A 12,170-nucleotide genomic window follows, 5' to 3' on the forward strand; every position below is an offset into this window, starting at 1 on the left:
TGCTTTCTATTTATATATGTACATAAGATCTTCTCAAATAGATTATAAACTACCTCAGAGCAAAGCATATTTTGTCTTTATATCCCTTGTACCTAGCACAGTACTTGAGATACAGAAGGAACTTTGAGAAATATTCTTTGAATGGAATTGAATTCAGTGTGTCTCCTCAATCAATCAACAAACATTTATTAAGCACATCTCACTATGTGCCTGGCACAAAGCTTTACTGGAGATACAAATACAAAAATGATACAGTTCCTGCCCTCAGGGAGATTATACTCCCCTGAGGAAGACAACGTGAACATATATAGGTTTACACAAAATATATACATAGTGATTTGGGGAGTGGAAATGAGGAAAGCCTTCATGTAGGTGTAAAGGAAGCTAGGGATTTTAAGCAATGGAAGGAAGGAAGGAATATATTCCAGGAATGAAAAAGGACCAGGCATAAAGAAGGGTAATAGGGTACTGTGTTGGAAGAACAGTAAAAAAGCTGGATTAAAATTAGACTGGACTGCATAACTGGGTGAAATGACCAGTATGAAGTAAAGCTCGAAAGGTATGCAGGACTTGATTATGAAGGGATTTGAATGCCAAAATGGTAGAAGTAATGAGGAATGACTGGATTTTGATGAGTTAGGGGAGTAACATGTCAGAACTATGGTTTAGGAAAAATATTCTTTAGAGGAACATAGGATAGTTTACCTCTCAGACCTGTGGAAGGGGAAGGTCTTTATGACCAAAGCAGAACTAGAGATCATTACTGATCACAAAATAGAAAATTTCGATTATACCAAACTGAAAAGTTTTTGTACAAACAAAACTAATGCAGACAAGATTAGAAGGGAAGCAATAAACTGGGAAAATATTTTTACAGTCAAAGGTTCTGATAAAGGCCTCATTTCCAAAATATATAGAGAATTAACTCTAATTTATAAAAATCAAGCCATTCTCCAATTGAAAAATGGTCAAAGGATATGAACAGACAATTCTCAGATGAAGAAATTGAAACTATTTCTAGTCATATGAAAAGATGCTCCAAGTCATTATTAATCAGAGAAATGCAAATTAAGACAACTCTAAGATACCACTACACACCTGTCAGATTGGCTAAGATGACAAGAAAAATAATGATGATTGTTGGAGGAGATGCGGAAAACTGGGACATTGATGCATTGTTGGTGGAGTTGTGAACAATCCAACCATTTTGGAGAGTAGTTTGGAACTATGCTCAAAAAGTTATCAAACTGTGCATACCCTTTGATCCAGCAGTGTTACTACTGGGATTATATCCCAAAGAGATTATAAAGAAGGGAAAGGGACCTGTATGTGCACGAATGTTTGTGGCAGCCCTTTTGTAGTGGCTAGAAACTGAAACTGAATGGATGTCCATCAGTTGGAGAATGGCTGAATAAATTGTGGTATATGAAAATTATGGAATATTACTGTTCTGTAAGAAATGACCAACAGGATGATTTCAGAAAGGCCTGGAGAGACTTACATGAACTGATGCTGAGTGAAATGAGCAGGACCAGGAGATCATTATATACTTCAACAACAATACTAGATGATGACCAGTTCTGATGGATCAGGCCATCCTCAGCAACGAGATCAACCAAATCATTTCTAATGGAGCAGTAATGAACTGAACTAGCTATGCCCAGAAAAATAACTCTGGAGATGACTAAAAACCATTACATTAAATTCTCAATCCCTATATTTATGCACACCTGCATTTTTGATTTCCTTCACAAGCTAATTGTACAATAATTCAGAGCCTGATTCTTTTGTACAGCAAAATAATGTTTTGGTCATGTATACTTATTGTGTATCTAAGTTATATTTTAATATATTTAACATCTACTGGTCATCCTGCCATCTAGGGGGGGGTGGGGGGGGGGGAAGAGGTGAAAAATTGGAACAAGAGGTTTGGCAATTGTTAATGCTGTAAAGTTACCCATGTATATATCCTGTAAATAAAAGGCTATTAAATTAAAAAAAAAAAAATAGAAATCAAAAAAAAAAAAAAAAGGAAAAATATTCTAGTAGCTTATGATGGAGACAGATTGGAACAGGGGATTGGGAGACCAATTAATGACTAGCATTTGTCCAGAGCTTTAAGGATTCCAAAGTGTTTTACAATTATTATCTCATTTCATCCTCACAACAACCCTGGAAGGTGGGAGCTATTCTTATTCCCACTTTAAACATGCTACTGATGTAGATAGAGAATAAATGACTTGCCAGGGTTACAAAGCTAGTTTGTGTCTGAGATAGATTTGAACTCTGGTCTCCCTGAGTTGGGGAACTCTATTGTAGATAATTCTTCCTGAGTTCAAATATGGCCTCAGGTATTTACTAGCTATGTGATTCTGGACAAGTCACTTAACCCTATTGCCCTCAGTTTCTTTCTCTGTCAAATGAGTTGAAGAAGAAAATGGCAATATCGTTGCCAAGAAAACCCCTAATGGGATTACAGAGAGTTGGATATGACTGAAACAACTGAACAACAATAACAACAATAGCTTTCCAACTTCAGGTTTAGTGCTTTATTCATTGTACCGCATAACAGGGCAAGTATAATATGAAGAGGGCTTAAACAAGGATTGACAACATGGGTAGAAACATATGGATGGTTATGAAAAGTGTTGTAGGAGTAGAAAAGACAAGATTTGTCAAACTGTTTGTTTGTATATGTGTTATAAGAATAAAGGATGACAAAGAGGTTATGAATCTCAGTGAGACTGGAAACATGGTGTTATCAACTATTCAGAAAAAGGGTGGGTTGGGGAGACAAAAGGAGAAATTAGTCAGTTCTATTTCAGATATATTGAGTTTGAGATGCCTAGAGGACATACAGATGGAACGTCCAATAGATAGTTGGGACTGGGGCTCAGGAGAAAAATTAAAGCTATAAAATGAAGGTAATTACCCTAACTGATCAGCCTCACAGGGATGGTCCAAGGAATAAGTGGTGAATGATTGCCAAGGAACTATTAAAGCATAAGGAGCTGTGTCCTAATTGAATGTAATGTCAAAATAGGAGAAGCTGCCTCATGAAGGAGAGGTCATTGTAATAAGCATCTCTTATCCATAAGTCATTTCTAGCATTTTGAATAGTGCTCCAGGGCCCCTAGCCATGTAAGTGGAGCCCTGGCCAGTGGTTTGCTTGAGTGGGACTTTAATTATTTCAATGTTTTCTTTCTAGAACTGTGTCTTGATACTCGTGAATCTTTCATTCTCTGTTATGTTTAAACCCTGCTGAAATTACAGGAGACTTGTTTCTTTCAGTTCCTCAGTTTCTATTTTGGTATGCTAAATTGGAGTCCATCCCTCCTCAGGCCCGACTCTGAATAAAAAGCAGATGCAACAACTGAAGGTTTAAAGAAATTGGTTCAAAGAAAAATTAAATCTGTCCTAAGTAGGGGAGCTAGCCATTTCTTCTCTGCAATGGTCCTGTTTATATAACTGTTTTTGTGCAGAGTAGCACCAGTCTCTCAAACAGGAACAAGGAATTTTGATAGATCATTAAGCTTCTTGGCACTAGGCCCAGGCTCCCACTCGCGGTAGGAATTCCGCCCTCCTCTCCCTAGCAGCACTGTGTAACCTGATGTATCAGTTACCACATGGGAAAAGGAGGTCTCTCTGAGGCTATTGAGACTTTGAAAGGATGAACTGTGTCTCCTGTTCTCAATTATAGGGAAGATTCCAAAGCATTTGCATAACATCCTCCTGCCACTGAAGCCCCCAACCTTACCTTCCAACTCCATAAATTAGAGAATAAGAAAGAGAAGAATAGAAGTCTGACAGGATGGTAGTTTACAGGATATCTTTCTTAAAGAGTATTAAAGCTCAAATTCCCTAGCAACAACATTGGATTACAAATTTGGAAACTGAGAGGTCTCAAGTAATCTTGTCCATCCGCCTCATTTTGCATAGGAGAGAATCGAGGCTAAGAAAAATTAAATGATATACTTTAGCTCAAAAGCTAGTGAGTTGTAAAGAAACAGGTTTTTCTAATTGATTCCAAAGCTTCTTTACTTATATGCAACACTTGTTGTCAGTTGTTTCAAATGGCATTCTCCTGGCAGATATTGGAGTAGTATGCCATTTCTTTCTCTAGCCCAATTGACAAATGAGGAAATTGAGGCAGAGTTAAGGAACTTGCCCAGGATCACACACCTAAGGAGTATCTAAGGCTAGATTTGAAATTAGGTCTTCCTGACTCCAGGCACTGTGCTCTAGTTGCCCACTTACTTACAGTTCTCTGTTAATTCTGCAATAAAACACTAACTCCACTAAGTAGTCTTTTAATGTCCCAATACATCTCCAGCCTACATTTCTGACCTATTCCCTACTGATGTCCTTCATGCTCCCTACACTGAGTCCAACTTTGGCACTCCCCTGGTGACCTCTATGCCATTGCCCAGGCTCCCACGTGCCTGAAGTAGACTTGTACACGTTTAGTGAAAGGATCTCTTTGAATTGGCAGGTTCTTTAAAGAGTCATCTCCAGTGCCATTTCTACTAAAAAGCTTTCCTGATCCCTATTATCCATCTACTCCTTAATCCTTTTTTCCTATTCAAATTATATCATATTTACTCTTTTCATGTAAGTAGGTCACTAAGTGAAATAGTGGAGAGAGTACTGAATTGGATTCAAGAAGATCTGCATTCAAATTCAGCCTTAGATGCTTATTGTCTGTGGGACCCTGGGCAAGTCACTTAACCCCTCTCAATAGCCACATCTGTAAAATGAAGAACAGGAAGACATAAGTGTCTATTTAAAAACTACCATGTACCAGACACGGTGCTATGTACTTTACAATATCATCTCATTTGATTCTTATAACAATCCTGGGAGACTGATGCTTTATTACCCCCATTTTAAAAATAAAGAAATTGAGGCAAACAGAAGTACCTAGGGTCACACAGACAGTGAGTATCTGAGGTTGAATTTGAATGCAGATCTTCTTTCATTTCACTGAGGGACCTAACAGCTTAATAGCTACAACAAAAAATAATAATATCATCTACCTCCCAGCACTGAAGTGAGAATAAAAATGAAATCAAATTTGTAAAGTACTTTACAATCTTAAAATTCTATATGTTATCATTACTATTATTAAATATTGTATGCCCTAATAGAATATTAGCTTTACATCCTCAGCACCTAACACAGTGCCCTGTATACAGTAGGCATTTAATGTATAATTATTGAATTGGATTAAGTTTAACTATCAGAATTTGATAGCTATCCAGTTTACTTTGTAAAGTTTTTTATTTCCTCTTTTGTATCAGGAAGTGAATGAAGGAGAAATTACAATAACAGAAAGTGATATTCTGTGGAATGGTATAAATTATGAATAGTATTATAGGGTTTATCTCATACACACGCACACGCACACACACATAGTCCAGGTTATCATTGGTGGTTATTCATGAAAGTCTCTTTTGGCAATAAGTTAACATAATTTAATACTTAATTATACTGCCTCCATCAACTGTCCAGTTTTTCCATCTGTGCCTCAAGGAAGCTTTGAAAATTGGCTACATTTAAGTAAATTTAAGAAATTATCTGAATACCACCCTGTGGTCTAGACAGCAGTTACATTATGAAACACCCAAAGCCATAATTTCCAAGCCTGGTGACTGCTATCTGACTTCCCTACAGACTGGAGGTGATGCCATTACAACATTCCCCAAATGCTCCTAGGGAAGACAGTACCAGTCACAATCTTACTGAAGCTAGGAAGGTTGCTCCCAGGATATTCCTGACCTAGCAGTGCTAGTGTAAATCCTAGGTCCCAAAATAATCATTGTCACCCAGAAGACTTGTTAGCATGAAAAAAGTTCTAAATTTGGAGTCAGAAGCAATGGGTTCAAATCCCAGTTTTGCCACTTATTACCCCAAGTGATCCTCTTAACCTTGATGGGCTAATCTTCTCTAAATGATAGGATGGCCTATATTCTGTTACAAAAAGCATCCTTTTCAAAAGCATCGTCTTCTATATGACAGCTGGCCTAGGTACTGGGGACAAAGGGACAAAAATAAATCACATCCTTCCCTTGAAGAATTTACATTGTATGGGGGAAGGAAGAGGCACAATATGGATCCAGGAAAAAAGATATACCACACATGAAAAAAAAAACATATACACAATAAATGCATGTGTGTGTGTGTGTGTGTGTGTATATATATATATAAATATATGTATATATATAAATACATACAAATGGAAGAATTTCTTGGGGCAATCAAGTGGTAGGGGATGAAGCTACAGAGTGAGATCAAGGTAGGCTTAACACCAGTTAAGCCAAACTCTGAAAGAAACTGGGAATTCTAAGAGGCAGAGCTGAAAAGGAAATTTATTCTAGGCATGAAGGACAGTTTATGCAAAGACATGGGGGCAGGAGATTAAATGTTATATATGAAAAAACAGAAGAAGACCAATTTGGCTGGAATATCAATTGTGTGACATAGATAGCATTTAAACAAATAAGTGCTTTAATGTTGGCCAAACACTTCAAAGGTGGCTGTGTAGTACAGTGAATGAGTGTTGGGCTTACAATTAGGAAGATTTCCCCTCAAGGTTCAAATCCAGCATCAGAAATTTGTAAGTTGTGTGACTCTAGGCAACTCCATTTACTCGGTTTCCTCATTTGGAAAAATGAGTTGGAGAAGGAAATGGCAAACCCCTTCTGTATCTTTGCCAAGAAAACCCCAAATGGAATTACAGAGTCGGACAAGACTTAAAATAACTGAACAACAATGAACAAACACTTTACGTTTTACTTCATTTGATCTTCCCAACAACCATGTGAGGTAGCAGCTGTTATGCCTGTTTTATAGATGAAGGAACTGAGGCACGGGGTTAAATATCTTGTCCAGGATCCCACAGCTGGCAAGTATCTGCGCCATGAATTAAATTCACTTTCTGCTCCAAGGCAAGTGTTCTAGCCACTGTGAAACGTAGCTTTCTCTAAGAGGAGAGTAATTGATAGCAAGCCTGGATAGGTAGGTTGCAACCAAATTATAGAGGGTTTAGACTCCAAACATAAGACTTTGTATTTTATTCTAGAAGCAATAAGGAACTATTGAAGGTTATTGAGCAGGGAAGTGACCTGATTTAACCTGAGAGTAACAATTTGGCAGCTGTATGGAAGATGGAAAGGAGAAAATACTGACTGAAAGACCAATTAGGAAACTACTGTTAGAAGTACATTGGAAGAGATAATAGAAATATAGATAGACCAATAGACCTGTAGAAAGACCAATTAGGAAACTACTGTTAGAAGTACATTGGAAGAGATAATAGAAAGCTGAACCAGGTAGGTTGGCTGTGATATGAGGGGGAAAAAAGAAACAGATCTGAGAATATGGGGGCAAAATCAACAAGATGACAACTCAATGGATAATAGGGATAAAGGATAGTGAAGAATGAAAGATAACTCCCAGATGGAAGGATAAGCATGTCCTGAAAAGAAAAAAGGAAGTTAGGAGAAGGAGAGTTAGCCATGAGGTTAATAAGCATGACTTAAAAAAAAAAAAAAAAAAAAAGGTCATTGGATTTGATAATTAAGAGACTACTGGTAATCTGGGGAAAATGAGTTTTAGGTGAGTGATGAAGGATGAAGCTAGATTCCAAGGGATTGAGAAATGAGTGGGAGGTGAGAAAGGAGAGAAAAGTGAAAACAGCTTTTCCCCCTAGGAGTTTGGCTCCAAAAAGGAAGATATAAGATAATAATATAAGGAGATGAGATGGTAGAATCTAGTGAAAGGTTTGGTTTTTTCTTTTTTTTTTTTTTTTTTTTTTTTTTTAAGGCTAAAGGAACATTCGGCACATTTTTAAGCAAAAAGGAAGGAGCCAGGGAACAAGGAAAGTCAGAAAATTAAAGAGGGAGAAGGGATCCTTGGGACAAGTTTCTAGAAGAAAGGCAAGGAAGCATCATAACTAACTCCCAAATCAGGTCCCCTAAAAGTTTTAACTATACTTTAAAAAAAGAAAGAACAGGTCTCTCTTTAGTTAAATCAATTCAGGGTACATTTTTCCAGCCCTTCCCCAGAGCAGTGTCCAAAAGAAAAATAGACAAGAAAGATATGCAGCTCATTTCCTTTTAGCTGAGCTCCATCCCATTTCCATCAACCCTAACATAAGGACACCAAGCAGCTGGAGAAATTTAAGACCGAACCAATTCAAAGTCAGATGCTCCAGATGCTGTCTCACCTGTATTCAGCAACTCGTCCTGAGTGTTTCTTCATTGCTGTTTCAGAACTCATCCCGTAGAAGAGTTTTACCTTTTGACCATTCCTCTCAATCACTTCACCAGCACATTCCGTGTGACCTGAGAACATTCCTCCCAGCATGACAAAGTCAGCACCAGCTCCTGCAAAGGGACAAGAAAAATAGAGAGATCTAAAGGGCAAATTCAAAATCTCCTCTGGGACCAATGTGGACACAACACACTATCAAGTGTTACTAGAACCAGGAAGTCCACCTAGGCCACCTAAATGAGACAGACTGATGTCCCCCAGGAGTCAGAAGGCTCTAGCTTTCAACACATAATCCAAACACTGAATGGCAGAGGCAATGGGCAGGTTAATTAAAATTGATGGTTGGTATTGTGGGTTATCACTCAAAATGCTGATGAGAGAAGTCTATGAAAGAGTGATTACCATACAAACAGAAATCCAACTCCCATATAGACTCATGGACATATAAGAGCTAGAAGGGCCCTCTTAGAGGTCATCTGAGCTACGTTCTGACTCAAAGTCACTTAATTCATGGCTTTATGACTTCATTTATTCTCTTTTAAAATTCATGTCATTTATTTGTTTATTTACTGTTTGCTAATTTACTTATTTGTTCCACAAAAAACTGTATCACCTTAGATAAGCCACTTCCCTCTGAATTTTGGTTGCCCCAAATGTAAAATGAAATGACTAGACTAAATGAAGTTAAAGAATTCTTTCAAGTTGAGAACCCACAAGTCAGAGCTTAGCTAAGTGCCTGATATATAGTAGGTGCTTAATAAATTATTGATTTACTGATTTTCTAGTGCCTATTTAAATACCCTCCAGGGAAAGGGACTGTGCCTTTATAACTGTCTTCTTCTCATCTGACTCTTCAGAAGGGAACTCAAGTGCATTACATGTTACATAACATTTACATAAGATGACAAGGTTGAAAATGTTGGGGAAAGTCCATGGAGGTTGGAAAAGCTTTAGATTTCTCAGACATCATATTCTCACTTTAAAATTTCCATTGAATAATAATAATAATTAACATTTATATAGCACTTTAAGGTTTGCAAAGCACTTTAAAGGAGACATATCTCATTTGGGGGCAGCTAGGTGGAGCAGTGGGTAGAGCACCAGTCCTGAAGTCAGGAGGATATGAGATCAAATCTGGTCTCAGACACTTAATACTTCCTAGTTGTGTGACCCTGGGCAAGTCACTTAGCTCCAATTGCCTCAACAATTTATATATATATAAAATTTGATCCTCACCAGAACCCTGGGAGATTGGTGCTTTATTTTACCCCATTTTACAGATGAGGAAGCTGAGGCAAGGATGAAGTGACTTGTCCAGGGTCACATAGCTGGTGAATATTGGAAACAGATTTTGACTACATATCTTCCTGACTCCAGGTCCATAAATCTATGCACTGCACCTCCTAGCTGCCTACAATATTATAAAAATGAAGCAATCATAATAAGAATAAATAATTGTCCATTTCCAATATTAAATTGCATCAGATTTTCATCAAGTCATCACACTAAGAGATTGGAGGGCAAGCAGGTCTTTAAGGACACTGATAGTCAAAGTTGACTAACTACCTCTGTGTCTGTTCTGTACAAGTGGGGATTCTTTCAATTAAATAATTCATACAAAACTTACAGAGTAAATTTAACTGAAAGCCTGAATTCTGAGTATAGGGCAAGATATTAATGCTCTATCTTCGTATGATAAGTGAGGTCCTATCACTTGTCTTCTCAAGGAGTTGGGGAGGGGGGGAAATGTGAATTCAAATTTTTAAAAAAATGTTAAAAATGTAATTGGGAAAGATTTAATGAATTTTTATAAAGAAAAAAAAAATATCAATACTTGTTCAGTGGTTTCCAACTCTTCATGACCCTATTTTGAGTTTTCTTGGCAAAGTTACTGGAATAATTTTGTCCTTTCCTTTTTCAGTTCATTTTGTGGATGAGGAAACTAAGGCAAATGGGAGGCCCAGGATCAAGACTCATCCTGCTCCCAGAGCCAGTACTCTATGCACTGGGCTTATCTGAGCTTTTAAGGACGAGGTTGGCAAGGGGGCTGGAGGAAACCGTGGTGTCTGTGGCTGAATGGTAGCCCAGTGGTTTGTGGCAGGCACTCTGAGTGACCCAGAGCAGAACATTCAGAGTTCACGCTGTAGTTCCTACCTTCAGGGTTCTTGACTAGAATGTAGAGAAGGCTGGACAGAGCCCCTGCCCCCAGGAGTCAGGCATCGGCCCACCAAAGCACTTTCCTCCCCTGCTGCTCAGCGCAGTGGGGAGGGGGGGGGGGGGGGGAGGGAGCATGGCTTCCTCCTTGGCTTCTCCAATGGGACCGAGGAGAGGCTGGCCTAGGGAGGAGGCCCGGCTGATTCAAGGTGCCATAACCTTGATGGCAGAACTCAGAGCAGCCGCTCCTGAACTCCCTACCTACCCACCTAGGGCTGATGAGGGAGACCGAGAAGGCAGATGCAGAAATGTCAAACAGCTCGTCCTTGGGCACCTGCCCGTGGGGCTGCGGTGATTCTGAGCACCGCCCTCTGCTGTCCCCTTGTGTGCCTCAAAGGAGGCTTGGAAGGGCTCTCTCCCATCCTGAAACAGAGCCAGGCGGGCGGAGGAAGGGGGGCTGAAAGCAGAGAGCTCGTCGCCCCTGACCTTTTGCAACTGCTTCCCCAAAAGGTTTCCTCGCCCTTCGATCAGGAAAAGGGGGCGCATCCATGGGGCCTATGAGAACTAGAGGTCCCTGCTGTGGGACTGGCTGGCTGTGTGAGCTTGGGTTAATCACACGAGCGCCTGAAACTTAATGACTTCGGAGTCTGTGGTGTTTAAGAAAAAATCCTACATGCTGGTTTCTGGCTTAGGAGAGTGGGCAGGCTCAGGGGCTCTGCAGCTGGTTCCCGCATCATCTGTCCCCTAACAGGCACAAGAGAAATGGAGCAAGGTTATGTACACAGGAGCCCATTGGGAGGAAAGCCCTGAGAACTCCTCCCCTCCTGATCCTGATCGCGCCCTGGCCAGCGGAGCTCTCCAAGCCAGCTCCGGCCTTCTGGTTCCTCTTTGCCCAGAGCCTGTCCCTCCCTCAGCCTCCCTCCTTCCAAGGATGCGGCTGGGGAACCCTCGTTCCCGCGCTTACCAAATGCTTTGGCGACATCTCCTGGACAAGTGCAGCCTCCGTCCTTAAGAAAAGAAAAAGCCAGTCAGTCAGAACCAGGCAGGAGAGAGAGAGTCTTCCTCTCGGTGCCCGCTGGGATTGGTGCAACTGTGGGGGAATTTGTGCTGGATACATGTACAAACAGCCCCAGAGCCTGGGTCACATTCAGCTATGGCAGGGGGGAAGACGTGGGGGGGAAGGGGGGGAGGAAGGAGAGGGAGAAAGAGAGAGAGACAGAGAGAGGGAGAGAGGGAAGGGAGGGAGGCAGGGAGGGAGAGAAAGACAGAGACAGAGACAGTGAGAGACAGAGACAGAGAGAGCAAGACAGAGACAGACGAGAGGGAGAAAGACAGAGAGGGAGAGAGAAACAGAGAGACAGGGAGAGGGAGAGAAAGACAGAGACAGAGACAGAGAGAGCGAGAGACAGCAAAAGACAGAGTCAGAGAGAGCGAGCGACAAAGACAGAGAGAGCAAGAGAGACGACAGAGCGAGAGAGACAGAGAGAGAGAGAGAGACAGGAAGGGAGGGAGGGAGGGAGAGAGAAGAACAGAGGAGAAGGAAGGGGGGGGAGAAAGAGACAGAAGGCAAAGGAGAGATAGGGGAGAAGGGAAAAAAGATGATGGAGAGAGAAAGAAAAATCAAAAAGAGAGATGGAAGAAGAGGGAGACAAATAGAGAGGAGAAAACAGGAAGAGGGAGACAAATAAATATGTGGTAGGGGAAATGAGAAAATTATTTTTAGACAGGATATTGACAATAAA

The 12,170-nt window shown here is 40.3% G+C and overlaps 1 protein-coding gene across 5 annotated transcripts in view; it reads right to left on the reverse strand.

The window, feature by feature from the left end:
• The window catches only part of GMPR (guanosine monophosphate reductase), a 90,422-nt gene that overhangs the window by 6,093 nt on the left and 72,159 nt on the right, over nucleotides 1-12,170 (reverse strand). For all 5 annotated transcript variants that reach the window (XM_031946817.1, XM_031946818.1, XM_031946820.1 and 2 more), the window contains exons 7-8: nucleotides 11,393-11,435; nucleotides 8,228-8,387 (exon numbers count right to left, since the gene is read on the reverse strand). In XM_031946817.1, coding sequence (XP_031802677.1) covers nucleotides 8,228-8,387; nucleotides 11,393-11,435 — 203 coding nt within the window. The remainder of the gene's footprint in view (nucleotides 1-8,227; nucleotides 8,388-11,392; nucleotides 11,436-12,170) is intronic.

This window comes from Sarcophilus harrisii, chromosome 1 (assembly GCF_902635505.1).
Source record: "Sarcophilus harrisii chromosome 1, mSarHar1.11, whole genome shotgun sequence".
Lineage (NCBI taxonomy): Eukaryota > Metazoa > Chordata > Mammalia > Dasyuromorphia > Dasyuridae > Sarcophilus > Sarcophilus harrisii.